Consider the following 20,417-nt stretch of genomic DNA (forward strand, 5'->3'; position numbering starts at 1 on the left):
AGGTCCCTGTGTTAGTAATAGAGATAATAGCGATGTCACTGTGACACTCCCAGACTCCCTCACCTCCCCAGTCAGGTCCCTGTGTTAGTAATAGAGATAAGAGCGATGTCACTGTGATACTCCCAGACTCCCTCACCTCCCCAGTCAGGTCCCTGTGTTAGTAATAGAGATAAGAGCGATGTCACTGTGACACTCCCAGACTCCCTCACCTCCCCAGTCAGGTCCCTGTGTTAGTAATAGAGATAATAACGATGTCACTGTGACACTCCCAGACTCCCTCACCTCCCCAGTCAGGTCCCTGTGTTAGTAATAGAGATAAGAGTGATGTCACTGTGACACTCCCAGACTCCCTCACCTCCCCAGTCAGGTCCCTGTGTTAGTAATAGAGATAATAGCGATGTCACTGTGACACTCCCAGACTCCCTCACCTCCCCAGTCAGGTCCCTGTGTTAGTAATAGAGATAATAGCGATGTCACTGTGACACTCCCAGACTCCCTCACCTCCCCAGTCAGGTCCCTGTGTTAGTAATAGAGATAATAGCGATGTCACTGTGACACTCCCAGACTCCCTCACCTCCCCAGTCAGGTTCCTGTGTTAGTAATAGAGATAATAGCGATGTCACTGTGACACTCCCAGACTCCCTCACCTCCCCAGTCAGGTCCCTGTGTTAGTAATAGAGATAAGAGTGATGTCACTGTGACACTCCCAGACTCCCTCACCTCCCCAGTCAGGTCCCTGTGTTAGTAATAGAGATAAGAGCGATGTCACTGTGACACTCCCAGACTCCCTCACCTCCCCAGTCAGGTCCCTGTGTTAGTAATAGAGATAAGAGCGATGTCACTGTGACACTCCCAGACTCCCTCACCTCCCCAGTCAGGTCCCTGTGTTAGTAATAGAGATAATAGCGATGTCACTGTGACACTCCCAGACTCCCTCACCTCCCCAGTCAGGTCCCTGTGTTAGCCAGTCAGGTCCCTGTGTTAGTAATAGAGATAATAGCGTTGTCACTGTGACACTCCCAGACTCCCTCACCTCCCCAGTCAGGTCCCTGTGTTAGTAATAGAGATAATAGCGATGTCACTGTGACACTCCCAGACTCCCTCACCTCCCCAGTCAGGTCCCTGTGTTAGTAATAGAGATAAGAGCGATGTCACTGTGACACTCCCAGACTCCCTCACCTCCCCAGTCAGGTCCCTGTGTTAGTAATAGAGATAAGAGCGATGTCACTGTGACACTCCCAGACTCCCTCACCTCCCCAGTCAGGTCCCTGTGTTAGTAATAGAGATAAGAGCGATGTCACTGTGACACTCCCAGACTCCCTCACCTCCCCAGTCAGGTCCCTGTGTTAGTAATAGAGATAATAGCGATGTCACTGTGACACTCCCAGACTCCCTCACCTCCCCAGTCAGGTCCCTGTGTTAGTAATAGAGATAATAGCGATGTCACTGTGACACTCCCAGACTCCCTCACCTCCCCAGTCAGGTCCCTGTGTTAGTAATAGAGATAATAGCGATGTCACTGTGACACTCCCAGACTCCCTCACCTCCCCAGTCAGGTTCCTGTGTTAGTAATAGAGATAAGAGCGATGTCACTGTGACACTCCCAGACTCCCTCACCTCCCCAGTCAGGTCCCTGTGTTAGTAATAGAGATAAGAGTGATGTCACTGTGACACTCCCAGACTCCCTCACCTCCCCAGTCAGGTCCCTGTGTTAGTAATAGAGATAAGAGCGATGTCACTGTGACACTCCCAGACTCCCTCACCTCCCCAGTCAGGTCCTTGTGTTAGTAATAGAGATAATAGCGATGTCACTGTGACACTCCCAGACTCCCTCACCTCCCCAGTCAGGTCCCTGTGTTAGCCAGTCAGGTCCCTGTGTTAGTAATAGAGATAATAGCGTTGTCACTGTGACACTCCCAGACTCCCTCACCTCCCCAGTCAGGTCCCTGTGTTAGTAATAGAGATAATAGCGATGTCACTGTGACACTCCCAGACTCCCTCACCTCCCCAGTCAGGTCCCTGTGTTAGTAATAGAGATAAGAGCGATGTCACTGTGACACTCCCAGACTCCCTCACCTCCCCAGTCAGGTCCCTGTGTTAGTAATAGAGATAAGAGCGATGTCACTGTGACACTCCCAGACTCCCTCACCTCCCCAGTCAGGTCCCTGTGTTAGTAATAGAGATAAGAGTGATGTCACTGTGACACTCCCAGACTCCCTCACCTCCCCAGTCAGGTCCCTGTGTTAGTAATAGAGATAATAGCGATGTCACTGTGACACTCCCAGACTCCCTCACCTCCCCAGTCAGGTCCCTGTGTTAGTAATAGAGATAAGAGTGATGTCACTGTGACACTCCCAGACTCCCTCACCTCCCCAGTCAGGTCCCTGTGTTAGTAATAGAGATAATAGCGATGTCACTGTGACACTCCCAGACTCCCTCACCTCCCCAGTCAGGTCCCTGTGTTAGTAATAGAGATAATAGCGATGTCACTGTGACACTCCCAGACTCCCTCACCTCCCCAGTCAGGTCCCTGTGTTAGTAATAGAGATAATAGCGATGTCACTGTGACACTCCCAGACTCCCTCACCTCCCCAGTCAGGTTCCTGTGTTAGTAATAGAGATAATAGCGATGTCACTGTGACACTCCCAGACTCCCTCACCTCCCCAGTCAGGTCCCTGTGTTAGTAATAGAGATAATAGCGATGTCACTGTGACACTCCCAGACTCCCTCACCTCCCCAGTCAGGTCCCTGTGTTAGTAATAGAGATAAGAGTGATGTCACTGTGACACTCCCAGACTCCCTCACCTCCCCAGTCAGGTCCCTGTGTTAGTAATAGAGATAAGAGTGATGTCACTGTGACACTCCCAGACTCCCTCACCTCCCCAGTCAGGTCCCTGTGTTAGTAATTGAGATAATAGTGATGTCACTGTGACACTCCCAGACTCCCTCACCTCCCCAGTCAGGCATCTGTGTTAGTAATTGAGATAATAGTGATGTCACTGTGACACTCCCAGACTCCCTCACCTCCCCAGTCAGGCATCTGTGTTAGTAATAGAGATAATAGTGATGTCACTGTGACACTCCCAGACTCCCTCACCTCCCCAGTCAGGCATCTGTGTTAGTAATAGAGATAATAGTGATGTCACTGTGACACTCCCAGACTCCCTCACCTCCCCAGTCAGGTCCCTGTGTTAGTAATAGAGATAATAGTGATGTCACTGTGACACTCCCAGACTCCCTCACCTCCCCAGTCAGGTCCCTGTGTTAGTAATAGAGATAAGAGCGATGTCACTGTGACACTCCCAGACTCCCTCACCTCCCCAGTCAGGTCCCTGTGTTAGTAATAGAGATAATAGTGATGTCACTGTGACACTCCCAGACTCCCTCACCTCCCCAGTCAGGCATCTGTGTTAGTAATAGAGATAATAGTGATGTCACTGTGACACTCCCAGACTCCCTCACCTCCCCAGTCAGGTCCCTGTGTTAGTAATAGAGATAAGAGTGATGTCACTGTGACACTCCCAGACTCCCTCACCTCCCCAGTCAGGTCCCTGTGTTAGTAATAGAGATAAGAGTGATGTCACTGTGACACTCCCAGACTCCCTCACCTCCCCAGTCAGGTCCCTGTGTTAGTAATTGAGATAATAGTGATGTCACTGTGACACTCCCAGACTCCCTCACCTCCCCAGTCAGGCATCTGTGTTAGTAATAGAGATAATAGTGATGTCACTGTGACACTCCCAGACTCCCTCACCTCCCCAGTCAGGCATCTGTGTTAGTAATAGAGATAATAGTGATGTCACTGTGACACTCCCAGACTCCCTCACCTCCCCAGTCAGGTCCCTGTGTTAGTAATAGAGATAAGAGCGATGTCACTGTGACACTCCCAGACTCCCTCACCTCCCCAGTCAGGTCCCTGTGTTAGTAATAGAGATAATAGCGATGTCACTGTGACACTCCCAGACTCCCTCACCTCCCCAGTCAGGTCCCTGTGTTAGTAATAGAGATAATAGTGATGTCACTGTGACACTCCCAGACTCCCTCACCTCCCCAGTCAGGCATCTGTGTTAGTAATAGAGATAATAGTGATGTCACTGTGACACTCCCAGACTCCCTCACCTCCCCAGTCAGGTCCCTGTGTTAGTAATAGAGATAAGAGTGATGTCACTGTGACACTCCCAGACTCCCTCACCTCCCCAGTCAGGTCCCTGTGTTAGTAATAGAGATAAGAGTGATGTCACTGTGACACTCCCAGACTCCCTCACCTCCCCAGTCAGGTCCCTGTGTTAGTAATTGAGATAATAGTGATGTCACTGTGACACTCCCAGACTCCCTCACCTCCCCAGTCAGGCATCTGTGTTAGTAATAGAGATAATAGTGATGTCACTGTGACACTCCCAGACTCCCTCACCTCCCCAGTCAGGCATCTGTGTTAGTAATAGAGATAATAGTGATGTCACTGTGACACTCCCAGACTCCCTCACCTCCCCAGTCAGGTCCCTGTGTTAGTAATAGAGATAAGAGCGATGTCACTGTGACACTCCCAGACTCCCTCACCTCCCCAGTCAGGTCCCTGTGTTAGTAATAGAGATAATAGTGATGTCACTGTGACACTCCCAGACTCCCTCACCTCCCCAGTCAGCAGGTAGATGATCTCCAGGGTGATATGTAATATCCTCTCTGTCATGTGACTCCTGTCTTTGTCCATCCTCTGTGAATCAGTGACTTATACAAGGCAGGTGTTACTGTAATGTGGCTTTTAGTAAAGACTCTCCGTTTCTTCGCAGCTCAATTTTCTAGGAAAACATATGAATATAATAAAGTACACAAATAATATATCCAAATAAGAAAATCTTATGAGACTGTTAAGTCTCCTCGTCTCCCAGAGCCTGATCAGTGCTTCTCATAGGTTCCTCTGATCCAGCTTCTGCCTCATACGATTGGCCAGTGGCTTTCACACAATGGGGGTCATTCAGACCAGGTCGCAAGCACCGATGTGCTCGCAACCAGGTCGATGGGTAGCCCTGCGCACGCGCAGCAGCCGCACTGCGCGTGTACAAGCCCCGGAGCGAGAGAGAAACTCTCTCGCTCCAGAGCTCGCTACAAAAGGGGCGGCTGTCGATGTTGATCGACAGCTCGCCCCGTTTTGCAGGCGGGCCGGGGGGGGTGGTTTCCAAAACGGAGGCGTTCCTTAAGGAATGCCTACCGTTTTGTGGGCGGCCGCACTGACATCATCAGTGATGTCAGTGGGGAGCTTCCTGCTCGATCAGAGCAGGAAGCTCCCTGGGGCTTGCGAGTGCCCAGACCCAACCTTAGGGTCTCCTCGCAAGCCCCGATGGTCGCTATGGTCTTGACCATTGCGACCATCACCCTGGTTGGTCGCTAGAGCTGTGGGTGGTAATCCACAGCTTAGCGATCGACCAAGAGGCGGCACTACAAGATGCAAGCGGCCGCCCTCATTCAGAGCGACCGCTTCCATGTAACGACCGCCTCTGAATGAGGTCCAATGTCCTGTCCTGAGGAGGAGATAGAACCTGAGCTGGCAGATCGTTCCACAAGGTTAGGATCATATACCCCCATATACCCACAGGGCTGGGTCAGGAAGGTGAGCGGCTCTCTGCAGCCTCTGTTCTGCTAAACGCTGCCAGGGGATTTCATTATAAGGTTGACAATCATGTGGGCACAACAAAGTCAACAGCTATGACCGTGACATTGTCAGAATGCCGACATACTGCATGGATCAGCAGTGGAGGGCTAGGTTTAGGCACTTCAAATAGCTTCCAAATGGCAAGCATGCAATTCTGCAACCAGCTCCTGCAATCAGCTCGACAGACACACAATGTGGAGCTATGCCTGGTCACAGTATATAATACATACCACTTTGTATGAGACAGGACCTCTGTAGTATACAGAACAGAATATGCAAAGCATTGGTCAGTATACAAAACAGAGACAAGCAGATAAATATATATGTGGTTATTATATGAGGCCACACACTGATATCACGCACCTGATACACACTGATCACTATACACAGGTCACACTGATATCACACACCTGATACACACTGATCATCACTATACACAGGTCACGCTGATATTACACACCTGATACACACTGATCATCACTATACACAGGTCACGCTGATATTACACACCTGATACACACTGATATCACACACCTGATACACACTGATCATCACTATACACAGGTCACGCTGATATCACACACCTGATACACACTGATCATCACTATACACAGGTCACGCTGATATTACACACCTGATACACACACCTGATACACACTGATCATCACTATACACAGGTCACGCTGATATCACACACCTGATACACACTGATCATCACTATACACAGGTCACGCTGATATTACACACCTGATACACACTGATATCACACACCTGATACACACTGATCATCACTATACACAGGTCACGCTGATATTACACACCTGATGCACACTGATCTCTATACACAGGTCACACCGATATCACACAGATAATACACACAGGGCCTGATTCAGAGCCGGACGCTCTGACCAGAGCGCTCGCTCTGAATCAGGGCCCTCCTACCTAAACTTGGAGCGGCCTCCTGGCGGCTCGCATAGCTGTGGGTGACCACCCACAGCATATGCGAGCGGCCAAAAAGATGGTAGCGATGGTCAAGACCATCGCGACCATCAGGCTTGCGACGAGACCCTGCGGTACGGTCTTGCTGCCGCAAGCCCTGGAGTGATTTTGGCTCTATCAGAGCCAAAATGACTCCCACTGACATCACTAGTGATGTCAGTGGGGCCGGACCCAGACGGTAGGCGTTCCCATGGGAACGCCTCCGTCTGGCAGCCACGCCCCCGGCACGGCCACCAAAAGGGGCATGCTGTCAGTCACCATCGACAGCACGCTCCCCTTTGGTGTGAGACCCCGAGCAACGGCTTCCCCGTCGCTCACCGGGTCTCGCGCATGCACACAACGACGGAGCTCCCTCCGTCGTGCACTTGCGCACTTGTGCACCATCAACCCGCTTGCGAGCGCTCAGTGCTCGCGAGCGGGTCAGAATCAGGCCCACTGATCACTATACACAGGCCACACTGATATCACACACCTGATGCACACTGATCACTATACACAGGTCACACTGATCACAATACACAGGTCACACTGATCACTACAGGTCACTGATAACACACACCCGATACACACTGATCTCTATACACAGGTCACACTGATCACTATACACAGGTCACACTGATATCACACATCTGATACATACTGATCCCTATACACAGGTCACACCGATATCACGCACTGATCACTATACACAGGTCACGCTGATCATCACTATACACAGGTCACACTGATATTACATACTTGATACACAGTGATCACTATACACAGGTCACACCGATATCACACACCTGATACACACTGATCACTATACACAGGTCACACCGATATCACACACCTGATACACACTGATCACTATATACAGGTCACACTGATATCACACACCTGATACACACTGATCACTATACACAGGTCACACCTATATTACACACTGATCACTATACACAGACATCACACCTGATAATAACCTCTTATATCCAGGTAATAGTGGTCTGGGTGATGTATTGTATTTCAGGTTCACAGATAAATGTATCTTTTCTTCTCCTGCACTTTATATCTTCGAGTATTCTCAGCCATTTTCCAGAAGACTGGGAATTTGGGAAAAACACATTGTGTCTCACGCAAAATGGCGCCGGCACAGGGGACGCCACTTCACGAACATGAAATCTGATGCAGCAGATAGGGATAAGGATGAATATACATAGCAATTTACATAACAATGTCTGCATTTTTTGTATGATATTTGCTTCAACAAAATGGCCGCCGCTCTGCTGTATTTATCATTTAATGTACTCTCTGCTGTTTCAAAAACCGTTCAGAATTTTGTCACAGTTTTATTATTATTTATTATTATTAGAATTTTTTTGTTATGTTTGAATTAGGAAATCCAAAACTTATCCAACACAATTTGAAACACATAACATTAACATCAATGTTAAAATATCGGTCAACGATACATCGGACCATTCGATTATCAGATCATCGTGACTATGCCTTTCTCCGTCCTCTGGGCCTGATTCAGAGCCGCTCGTTCGCTCTGAGCGATGTTCGCACAACTGCGCATGCGTTTGGTTCACAATGCGCATGCGCAAACCAGTCATTGCGGTCGGAAATCGTGCGCTCATAAAACAGCGAGGGCCTGCTAATTTGAGTGACAGAATGAGGCGTTTGTGGGTGGTAACAGGGGAAGGTGCTTGAAAACGGGGAGTGGAGATCTGAATGCAGGCGTGCCTAACAGTCAAAACGGCGTTTAATGGGTGTGCATAATTAGTAAAGCAGCGTCATCGACCACGTCACTTGGTTGTCTTTTAGCCTGAACTGCTCGCAGTGATAGCGGGAAGTAAATCCTACCACAAGCACTGCGAGCAGTTCAGACGCCTTTCGATGTTCCCGATTAATCTAATAAATAACGGCGATGACGTGTGATGCGAACGGCAAAGGGGCATCTTTACAAAATAGCGAGCGCATTTATCGGACGCTCGCTCAGACATAGAGGCGTCCACACACCGCAAAGAGCGAGCGCTCAATTTAAAAATCCGGCCCCTTTTTAAGAACAAGCGTCCGCAAATAGCGTCCGGGTCTGAATCAGGCCCTCTGTGCAGCCGCTGGATATACACTGGGGGTGGGATGCTTTCATTTACATATGCCCAGTGGCTGCCTCTCTCTGGGTGGGCGGTCCTGCTGTGCTGACCAATCAGCACTGTGAATTGCAGCACGGCAGACACTAGGGGAGGGTGCAAGGATGGAAAGGGGACGGGAGGTCCTCTGCTATTGGTGGCTGATGGAAAGTTATTTTCTGACAGCCGCCCACTGTGCATTTCTGTCAGCATTTATTTATTTATGTTGGTCTGTGAAAATGTAGTATTGTCTTTACAGGTTACTCTGCCCTACAGTACCCTCACAAGTACACAATGTGGCATAAATCATGTGTATATATCTGTATTAGGTGGGAGCACAAGGTCCAATATGATTTTCAAATACATTTGACCTCACCTTCCCCACAAACTTCCATATTGCTGGTACTCCCAGCACTGGGTAATTGTGTCTGTTACAGAGATGGATGCAATGGCTATATTTACACTTTGCGCTTTTGTATTGCGAGTCTGCATGCACAGGGAACTGATTTACATCGTTAGAGTGACAGGTAGTAAACGTTTGGGGGAGGTAACGGAGTGGTCAATAAAATGCAGTGACAATAGACACACCCACAAGTGGAGCTAGACACGCCCTTTGGGCAGGGTTATGACACACCCCCAGCGGCGTGCCGTGCAAAGCACGGCACATTCTGCTACCACCTACAATCTCCCTGAAACTAGTTTTCAAAAGTAGGCAAGTATGATTCTGCTACTGGGCTCCTTAGTCCAGGATTCTAGTCAGCATGTGCACTGGCCAGTGGTAGCATTATCACTCCGCTGTCCTGGCTACACAGTGATAGTAAATTGGGTCGAAAAAGTTATTTTCTTTCATCTCTGCAATAGAGACTCTTTCTTATCACCCATTAGTGATAAATAGGATAGTAATAAAAGAACGTTTTTAAAATGAATAATAAAAATATAAAAAAAACAACAGTGGAATAAGATATGTGAATATATTTCTTTACGGATTGCAGGTCTTTCCCCATTGTCACATAGCAAAGCCGCGGTGCGCACACAAGAAGCCGCGTTGGCCATGCCATGTGGGGTGTACCCTAAGGCTCCTGTAGCACTAGACTATCTCTAACCCTCCTTCCTTAAAAAAGGCCCTTCAATTACTGAACACACACAGTGGCTGGTACGCACGGTATCCGTTCACCATAGTCAGCAGGACATGTCTCCCAACTATCCCTGTTGGGAAGGCGAGACAGTTCCATAAAATCGGGACTGTGTTGTCTAAATACGGACAGTTGGGAGGTAAGGGATTAGAATTGGTATATTACTCTGCAGTCTGGGGATTATACAGTAGTTCATGGAAGTCTATATAGACAGTATATAGTTGCCAATTGTCTCAGTAACAGTCCTAGCTCTTATTCATCCCTGGAAAGGTCCCTATTTTTCATTATTCAGTACAATCCTTCTTTTTCTGAATGTCAGAAACCATGGGCTCTATGTCGTAATCAACATACCTTAAATCCCTGTGCTCCAATTGGTGTAAAATACTGAGGTATTACGTGTAACACAAAATGCAAAAAGAGATCGGATATTAATTTCTTGGTCCTGCAGAACAGTGGGCCTGATTCAGACCCGCTCGCAAGCGGGTCGATGTTGGCCCAGTGTGCATGCGCACTACGGATCCGGTTCCGTCATGCGCGAGACCCAGATAGCGACGGGCAAGCCGTCACTCCGGGTCTCGCTACAAAGGGGGCGTACTGTCGATGTTGAGTGACAGCACGCCCCCTTTGGTGGGCAGGCCGGGGGGCGTGGCTGCCCAGACTGAGGCGTTCCCATGGGAACGCCTACCGTCTCGGGCTGGCCCCACTGACATCACAAGTGATGTCAGTGGGAGTGCTCTTGGCTCTGTTAGAGCCGAAAGCACTCTTGGGCTTGCGGAAACGAAACCCTACCACAAGGGTCTCATTGCAGCCCAATGGTCGCAATGGTCTTGACCATTGCGACCATCTTCCTGGCCGCTCACTATAGCTGTGGGTGGTCACCCACAGTTATGCGAGCGACCAGGAGGCCGCTCTAAAAAAAGAGAAGGACGGCCCTGATTCAGAGCAAGCGCTGTGTCAAAGCGTCCGGCTTTGAATCAGGGCCGGTGTTCGGTAAAGGCATTAGATATTTCTGCCCCATGACTTTTTCAAAAAGTTCCCTTAAAAGCCTTTTTTAATTGTTTGAGATTCACCACCAAAAAAGGATTGGGGAGCGGTAGTGTCACACGATGCTGTATATGACGGTCTGAGTCCGTCTCCAAATGCGCCATACTGACTCAAATGTGCAAGTGCTCACATAGATTCTGTTGATGAAGGCAAATAACCCATAGAACAGTGCAGTCATGATCTCCCTATTGAAAAACCTTGATGCATTTCTCTTAATATACTCTTGATTTCCTCAGGTGTATTTACCGTCCTTGACAGCTGACTCACCGGAAGCTAAACAATCTGTTATCTGGGTGCTCCATCTTTACCATGAAGTTCCGGTAACCTTATTGCGGCCCGAGACTCAAAAAGAAACACTGGGCGATAAACCACCCAGCAGGTCCATCTCCTGGAGATCTCCTTCTCTGCATGGCTAAACATCTAATACCACAATCCAGCACAGGAGCGCATTAGAGATATGGGAACTGGGTACACACCACATTAACCAGATGATCTGGGTACGCACTTTATTCTCCAACATTTGTCTACTAAAGTCAGGGCTTCTAACCTTGGAGGCGCTCAACCTGTTCCGGAACATAGTTTGGCTAAAGCACGGACTGCAGTAACTTTGATTTGCATGTATTACAATTAAGACCATAAGATACATTGTTGATTCTTGTAAGAGTTGTAGGCTAAGTAAGTATGTGGTTTAAAAAAAAAAAAAAAAAAAAAAAAAATGTTTTTGACATTTTTGTTTTAGCTTAATAGACCTGTAGTGTTTATTTTTGTATTATTGACTAATAATCATTGTTGAAAATAAGCACTCACTTCCTTCTTTTCCTATTTGATGGGGCAGATCTCATATTTTTGAGCTGTGATTTTCAACAAGTAGCATAGCAGACACAGTTGCCTTAACGTTATTTACCCTCCCGAACTTACATGATTCTAGGACCGAATGATCCCACTGCTGTTATCAAGTATGATGACACCAAAAGAAGAGTGAGTCACATCCCGGGGTCTCAGATGGGTAATCATTGCCCAATAACACAATGGTCTAATCATAAGCAGGTCTCAGCCCACCTTACATCATGTGTTAGTATGATCTAATCTCCGTTGGTGGCCTAGAGGACCACGAGGTAGCACCCATTTCTGCCTAGCTTCCCACTCAACATAGGCCCCATCTGAGAGTTATTCGGGTTATACGGTCCCATTTATGGAAGTAACATCTGTTCATTCATCCATTCTGCAGCTGGATTACCCATATGATGGCCCAGGAACACGTTGGGTCCCATTTCCCAATCCACAATGATGCATTTTGGAGAGGCCACAACAACATAGACCATGACATAAAGGCAACACGGGTGATTACCCAGGTGGGTTACTGGAGGGGATAATAAATAAACCTACACAGTGGTCAGATTGTGGCATGTGTCTGGACTGCCGGCCATTGTGGCTGCTCGATGGCCTTCCCCACTGGGGATGTCCGGCCCTATTCTCAACCAGTAGCTGTTGAACTCCTATCTGCTTGTATGGCTTAAAGCCCTCAGACTCCTCCACTAGATTTCTTAACATATTATCCCGACTTTTGTAGTAAAGCATTAGCATAAGCCCCCATGTTTCTTGGAAATAAAGAAAAAATGGTTTCCTGGAAGATGTAATATACGGGATTGGTATGAAATACCGACAGTCAAGATACTGTCGGTCAGAATCCCAACAGGGTTCACATACCGACACTTCTTGGTCGGTATGCTAACCCTCCCTCTTTTGTGCTTAACCCTAACCTCCCCCCCTAGTGCCTGAGCCAGGGGCGTATCTATATCCATATTATCTAATACTTACCTCTCCAAAGTGCCATATCAGGTGTCTCAGCGCTGCTCAAACTGCCAAAAAATGGCTGCCGCGGACATTTCTTTCATCATTTTACGCATACGCAGTGAGGAAATACCCGGGAAAATGGAGACAACGCCATTTCCCCGTTGATCTGCGCATGCGCAGTAGACTCTGGGCACACTCTAGTGCCCAGAGTCTACTGATGCTACGGTAGCTGGCCAGCAGCATCAGTCGGCTCCTGGCGAGAGAGGAGGGGGCTCCAGATGGGGAATGCACAGACGCCCATGGCCTTAGCCTAACTTTCCCCTCCCCCCTTAGTGCCTAACCCTCCCCCTAGTGCCTAACCCCTAAACCTAACATTCCCCCCACCCTGCTACTTACCTTCGGCATCCTGGCGGTCGGGATGCTGGGGCCGAGATTATGACCAGCGTCGGTATTCTGGCACCGGTAATGTAAGCGTCGGCATCCCAACCGCCGGGATGCCGTACGCATCCCGTAATATACATGTTCTCTACATTTTTACAAGATGTAAGTTTTACCTTTAGGAAATATAGAGCCGGGAATAAACTCAATGGCACAGTGATATTAGGAGATGTTTTGTGAGCAGATGTTTTGCAATAATATATCATCATTATACTTTGTAAGGTTCGGGTATGTTTTTAATAATCACACCCAAATTCAAATCAACATTAAGTTAAGAATAGCCACCCACAGATAACTCAAAGCAATGGAAAACGAGTTTTTTTTTATTTTTTTTTATTGACATTGTACCACAAATGATTTTAACTAGTAACAAGAAGATAAAATGTTTTTAAGGAAATCTTTTAGGCCCTGGTCAGGGCAGGTGGAAATCCAGAAAATGATTGAGGCAAACTCAAATTCTGAATCAGTAAGCAAAATCAACTAACAGTAAAGTAACTACACCTATCAAAGGCAGGGTGTACTGCTCTGCAAAGGTGCAGAACGTCAATCACAATGCTTCCTAGGAGCCGAGACAGTCATGTGACTGCACTTTAAAAATGGCTGTCCGGTCGTTCAAAACATCCATAATGACTTACCAGCTGGCACAGAGGGGGTTACCCAGGGGATCGGACTATAGACAGTAAAAGGGTCAACAATGTCTAGATAGACACCAGATTTTAGACAGTCAATAGGTCAACAGGGACAAAAGGTTGACACACTAAAGGTCGACATGTAAAAATGTCAACATGTACAAATGGTCCACACAAAAATGGTCAACATTTTCTTTTTTTAAATTTAGGGTTAGGCACCAGGTGGGTTAGGGTGAAGAGTAGGGTTAGAAAAAACAACAAGAAAATGTGTCGACCATTTTCTTGTCAACCTTTTTGACCCCGCTGACCATTTGTACCGGACGATCTTCTTACATGTCGATCTTTAGTGTGTCAACATTTTGTCCCTGTCGACCTATTGACTGTCTAACATCTGGTGTCTATCTATACATTGTCGACCTTTTTACTGTCTATCTTTTAAACCACACCCTTACCCAGAGTGGTGAAGCGAGTCTGCACCTACAGCTCCTGAGAATTTTTTTTTAGTTTTAAAGTTTTTGAATGTAGTTCTACTGCTATCTACTGTCTAAAGTCATAATCGTCACAGATGTGAATTTTAAAGGTTAAGCTATTAGTTAAAAGTAGACATTACTACAGCCAGACATCAGTAGAGGAACTTGGCACATACATAACCACTTGTATGCTGTTATCAACTCACACTTTTATATCATCAAAAAATAACGGAGAGGAGGTCAATGAAGCATCAGAAGTAACACTTTAATTAGACTTATCCTTCAACTACAACACTTCCCACTTAGAAACATGCAAACGTTTCACGTTGATCACCCTAGTGAACTCTTTGATGTTCAACAAGCTTTGACTTCTTTCTAATACATTTCCCACACTTTGAACATGGAAGTGTTTTTGCCACCCGCGTGAACTGCCTTATGTCTAACAAGAGCGGATTTCCGTGTGAAACATTTGCCACACACAGATCACGGAAACTGACTCTCACCGGTGTGAATGTTCTGGGGAGTAAAAAGATGGAATTTCTGGGTAAAACATTTCCCACACTCAGAACATGGAAACGGCCTTTCCCCCGTGTGGATTCTCTGTTGCTGGACAAGAGACGATTTCTCTGAAAAACATTTCCCACCCTCAAAATACGGAAATGGTTTATCTCCTGTGACACATCTCTGATGATTAATAAACTGTGCCTGCAGAGTCAAACATTTCCCACACTCAGGACATGGAAACGGCTTCTCACCAGTGTGAGTACTTTAGTGTCTGACAAGATGTGATCTGCTTGTAAAGCCTCTCTCACACTCAGAGCATGAAAATGGCTTCTCACCCGCTTGAGCCGGCTGAGGCGCGATAGGATCTGTGTTCTGTGTGCAACATTCTCCACCAACATGGAAATACTGCATCTCCTGTAAGATGTGTTCTATGTATAACAATATCGGAGGAATTAGGAGAACATTCCTGATGATCGGAGGGATCTGATGGTATATCTGTGCTGTGATGTACGGTGATGTTGTGACCATCTATTTCATTATCTCGAGGTAACATCGAATGTTCCTCCGAATGTATTACTGCTGTTGTGTTCATCTGACGGAAAGTAATTAAACGTATTAAAGTTTGAATGTTATCCCAACACCAGACTAATACGGACATGCCCCTAATTTAACATCCAATGTATACATCCAAAATGTTTACAGAACAATTTGTTAACGCCTCTAAACAGAGCTGAAATGAGTTTTAAATAACGGAACTATTATATACAGTTAAAATGACAATGGGAAATGGGACAAAATATTGGTACCAGGGATTCCAAAACCAAAATGGAGTATTGAAGCCACCTGTAACTATAGCACTGTCACAATGACCTTGTTTGTCTAATATTTACAACACGGAATAAATCAAAGGGCCTGATTCAAAGGTGGACGCAGTGTAGATGCCGCTTGCAGATGGGCGATGACTTAAGCCTGCGTTAGCGTTCGAATCGCTCTCCGATGGTTACTGCAGGGAGGCGCTAAACCATTTTGGACGCAAAAGCTGTGAGATTTTAGTGGGTGTTTCTGGGATGTAACAGGAGGGGGGATGGCTAACCACAGCTGCGTCTAAATGTTCAGATGGCGAAACTGCGCGGCCATAGTGCTGGTGAAAGTTTCGATGGCGCTTCTAAAGATGGCCCAAGATGCATTTAGCGCAGCTGCAAGTGGGCGTCTCTGTAAGATGAGAATCGGTGGCGGCATTCGCATAAAGATGCAGGACGCAGCCGCCGCAAAAGACGAGGCTGCATCTGTACCAGCCCTAAAGGGTCTGGTTTCTCATGCTCCTACAGGCAGATAAAACAATAACACTATATGTAACACCAACAGGGTACATGAGAAGCAGCCAGCTACCTGCTCATCATCTTATTTCTTGTAAGCTAAAGTGTAAAGTGTCACTATATAGACAAGTCTTGTACTAAGGTCTCCTGACCAGGTGATCTCCCACAGCAACACGGTAAGCTGTCAGTATCCTGACACTACACCCAATAACACCAATAAAACTCATGGCTATCCTCCCTGACTTCTAGCAATCAATATTAGGTTCAAAGATGTGGCCTCTGTGTTCCTCCTGGAGACTAGGTGAGGACCCTTGAGGTGTAGTACAATAGCCCCTTTTGTACTCAGCAGCGGAAGCAACCTGGTCTCCTCTGTGAGTGGAACACAGGTCGTAGCCCACAAAAAAGTTCTTCCCGAAAAACTGCCGGACTACAGACAATATATACCAGACAGAATAAAATGACGAGGCAAAATCAATGACTTGAAGTCAAGAAAAGCCTGAGGTCAGGGCAGGTAGAGATCAAGTGTAATCGGGTGCAGGAGTCAGTCAAATCTACCATAGAATCAGGCAAGGAATTTTGAGGTCTCAGGACGGAAATCTGCTGCTTATACTGTACATGAACTGTGTGTTACTGAGGGGTTTATATAAGCAGACAACAACCCTGATTGGCCACTGGATACCCGAAAAAGCCAATGGGGTTCCACAAAGGACTCACCACAACAACATAGCAGAGAACCCAAGAAGCAGCAGCTATGCTGTAAGGCTGCCAGATGCAAATGTTCTTCCATCAGACTCGTTACTTGACCTTAGCCACCAATGCACGTGTAGGGAAAGCAAGAATGACTCCGCGCTGCAACTAACAAGCATATAAGGAAGAATCTGTCACATGTTCCAATCCTAAAGATAATGTAATCTAGCAATAAACATGTAATACAGGAATAAAACAGTGACCCAAGGTCTGGAGGTGGTTTGGATGGGAAATCCAAAGCTGAAATATCCCATCTAAGACTTAGAAGATTTACTAAACTATGGATCTTCCAAGCAGACTAAGACCATCCAAACAGATTTAACAGCCAGTAATTCTTGCATGAGGTTGGGGATAGTGATAGTAAAGAGGGTCGTCTGCAGAAGCTGCTAATTGAGCATACAGTTAGTGTGAGAAACGCGTAGCTTGGTGCAAAGGAGTATTTCTTCTGGGATGTGGTCACCATATTGATATTCAAAACACCATGTCGACAGTTATGATGAACATGTCGACATCTGCAGAATGCCAACGTGAGGGTTAGGCCGCGGGATGGGATGATAGGCTGCGGGAGGGAAGGGTTAGAGTTAGGCTGCGGGAGGGTTAGGCTACGGTGGAAGAGTTAGAGTTAGGCTGTGGGAGAAATAGGCTATGATAGGAGGGTTAAGTTACGGGGGGAGGGGTAGAGTTAGGCTACTTGCAGGTTAGTCTACATGGGGAGAGGTAGGGTTAGGCTACAGGAGCGGAGAGCTAGGGGTAGCATACTCACTGCCACTGGACCAGCTGATCGACCGGACCCAGAAGACACCTTTGCATCACTACGGCAGCTACTAGGCAATTGATTGCCGCACCACTGTTAGACTCAGTTTTGTCGAAATTCTATTCATGTCAACATTTTATCAGTGTCGAAAAAAAAAAAAAAACCCAACTTTTTTTCTAATTTTTAAAAAAATATGTTTTATTGCATTTTTATATTACTTTATTGAAATACATTGATATTACACCACAAACCTTGAGGTTTCATATGACTTAAAAATAGATAATTTTTTATACAAGACTGCATTCTGTTGTATTATCCTTCAGATTTTTCACGTCTGTTACCTGCTCACTAGAGCGTCAGATACAATAAGGAAAACTCTACATAATTTGACCCACACATTATCTAACTCACTGACGTGTCCAAGGGTACGGGAATCCCCTCTCCCATTTCTCTATAATGGCACGTGGAACCTCTTCCCATTTGCCAGTGCATGAAGCACTAAAGAGTTAGTCTGAAGTCTGTATTTTACATCACATAGATTCCCTCCATCATAGAAAGAGGTAGAGTATCTTAATAACATAATGACTGTGCTGGACGGCTCCAAAGAAATAATATTTATTTTGTTTTTATAGAATGCAGTTTTGATAATAACTCTGATTGCAAAATTGACTACTGATGTTTTTCCACAACAGTTGGTAACACACAGTGACATGATGTGAGGAGGAGAGCAGGAGTATAATAGGTGCTGATGGCTCCTTATGTATGAGATACACCAGAGAGTGTGGGGAGGAGACTGGTCAGATCTCTGGGCTGGTAACACACAGTGACATGATGTGAGGGGAAGAGCAGGGGTATAATAGGGGCTGATGGCTGCTGATGTATGAGATACACCAGAGAGTGTGGGGAGGAGACTGGTCAGATCTCTGGGCTGGTAACACACAGTGAAATGATGTGAGGGGAAGAGCAGGGGTCTAATAGGGGCTGACGGCTCCTGATGTATGAGATACACCAGAGAGTGTGGGGAGGAGACTGGTCAGATCTCTGGGCTGGTAACACACAGTGATATGATGTGAGGAGGAGAGCAGGAGTATAATAGGGGCTGATGGCTGCTGATGTATGAGATACAGCAGAGAGTGTGGGGAGGAGACTGGTCAGATCTCTGGGCTGGTAACACAGTGACATGATGTGAGGGGAAGAGCAGGAGTCTCATAGGGACTGATGGAACAAAGAAATGTATATGGTGACAGGGGACATTACATCACTGTACACTGTGATTGATCACCATGAAGGTATCAGTTATACAGTGTGGCATTTACAGAGAACAGCAATGGATCCCAAAAGAATTACATTTATAGGAGTAAGTCATGAAATTTATTCTAAACAATAATTTCTTTTTTTAATGGCGAATATTTTCTACAATCGGTCAGTACTGCCATGGGCACAAAGTTCACCCCCAGCTATGCCAATTTGTGCTTGGCAAAATGGGAAGAGGACAATATTTGGAGCAGTAGTCACTGGGGGATGAACTTGGATGCAATGGTACAGGTACATAGACTATGTCCTTTTTTTGGAAGGGATCCTTGGAAGAATTAAATGACTTCTGAATTCAGTAATTACATAAATTCTTCATCCTGATCAGACGGGTTTTATGCCGGGGAAGTCTACAGCCCAGAATCTACGTAGGTTGTTTTACCATCTGCAAAGAAGTGATTTGGTTTTGAATGTAGCAGCAATGGTATCCTTAGACGCCGCCAAGGCTTTTGACTCGGCAGAATGGGATGATTTATGGGCTGTACTCCGTAATTTGCTTTTGGGCCTTGCTTTATTCAGTGGATTTAGCTTCTGTATTCTTCCCTGGCAGTCCGAGTGTCAATGGATTTACATCACCCTCTTTCCTCTTGACAAGGGGGGCTCGTCAGGGCTGTCCACTATCTCCTGCCATTTTCGCAATAGCCATTGAGCCACTCGCTGGTCTTTCACATGCTGACTGAGGTGTTCATGGTGTTAGAGCTGGTGAGGTTGAAGACGTCCATAGCTCTATATGCGGATGACATGCTTTTGTTTTTTAGAGGACTCAAGGAGTTCTTTAGAGCCAATGCAGCAAACTTAATACAGTTGTTGTCTTTTCAGGTTTACTTAATTGGGGTAAGTCTAATATTTGTCCCATTTCAGGCCATATTCCTAATAAAGGGCTGGTACAGTGGAAATGGTATGAGATGCCGCCGGTTCAAACACAGACGCTGGAAGCTCGAATGGTGCAGAATCCTGAGAGGCACAGATAAGTACCCTACAAAGAAAAAGCACGTATGGGAAAAATTACCCGTCAGTCTTGGGGTATATTAATTTAAGATGTCTATACAACCCAAATATTTATATATCTTACAACATTCAACAGTTTATATTCCCAAAAGTTTTAATATTATTCATAGTATTTTGGCGTCTTTTATATGGGGGAATGGGGAAGCTATTATTATTATTAAAACTTTTGTATAAAGCTAAAGCTTCTGGAGGGTTGGGCCTTCCGAATCTTCGGTTTTATTATACAGCCGCTCAACTAGTCCCTTTATGTGAATGGGTAAGTGGCACTGCTGGTTTGACCTTGTTGGGATTTTCGGCAGAATGAGTGGGGGCTTCTCTTTCTCCATTACCATTTCTACTATTTGGTATAACCGTTACTGGCTTGCCTTTCTTACTTCGTCAAGTGTTCTTGATTTGGCGATATGCTCATATTCTTTTGATTGGTCTGATTGGATGTAGAGTCTCCTCTGTGGTTTAATAGTTCATATCGAGAACTGCTGAAGTTGTTGTCAGATAATACATGGCTTGTGAA

The 20,417-nt window shown here is 46.3% G+C and overlaps 1 protein-coding gene across 1 annotated transcript in view; it reads right to left on the reverse strand.

Annotated features, from left to right (window-relative positions):
• LOC148454336 (uncharacterized) overlaps nucleotides 1-20,417 on the reverse strand; it is an 80,549-nt gene that overhangs the window by 35,560 nt on the left and 24,572 nt on the right. Inside the window, exons 15-17 of the mRNA XM_088461031.1 lie at nucleotides 15,106-15,362; nucleotides 14,770-15,032; nucleotides 4,632-4,726 (exon numbers count right to left, since the gene is read on the reverse strand). Coding sequence (XP_088317157.1) covers nucleotides 4,632-4,726; nucleotides 14,770-15,032; nucleotides 15,106-15,362 — 615 coding nt within the window. The remainder of the gene's footprint in view (nucleotides 1-4,631; nucleotides 4,727-14,769; nucleotides 15,033-15,105; nucleotides 15,363-20,417) is intronic.

This window comes from Taudactylus pleione, unplaced genomic scaffold, assembly GCF_031769625.1.
Source record: "Taudactylus pleione unplaced genomic scaffold, aTauple2 ptg001003l, whole genome shotgun sequence".
NCBI classification, from domain to species: Eukaryota; Metazoa; Chordata; class Amphibia; order Anura; family Myobatrachidae; genus Taudactylus; species Taudactylus pleione.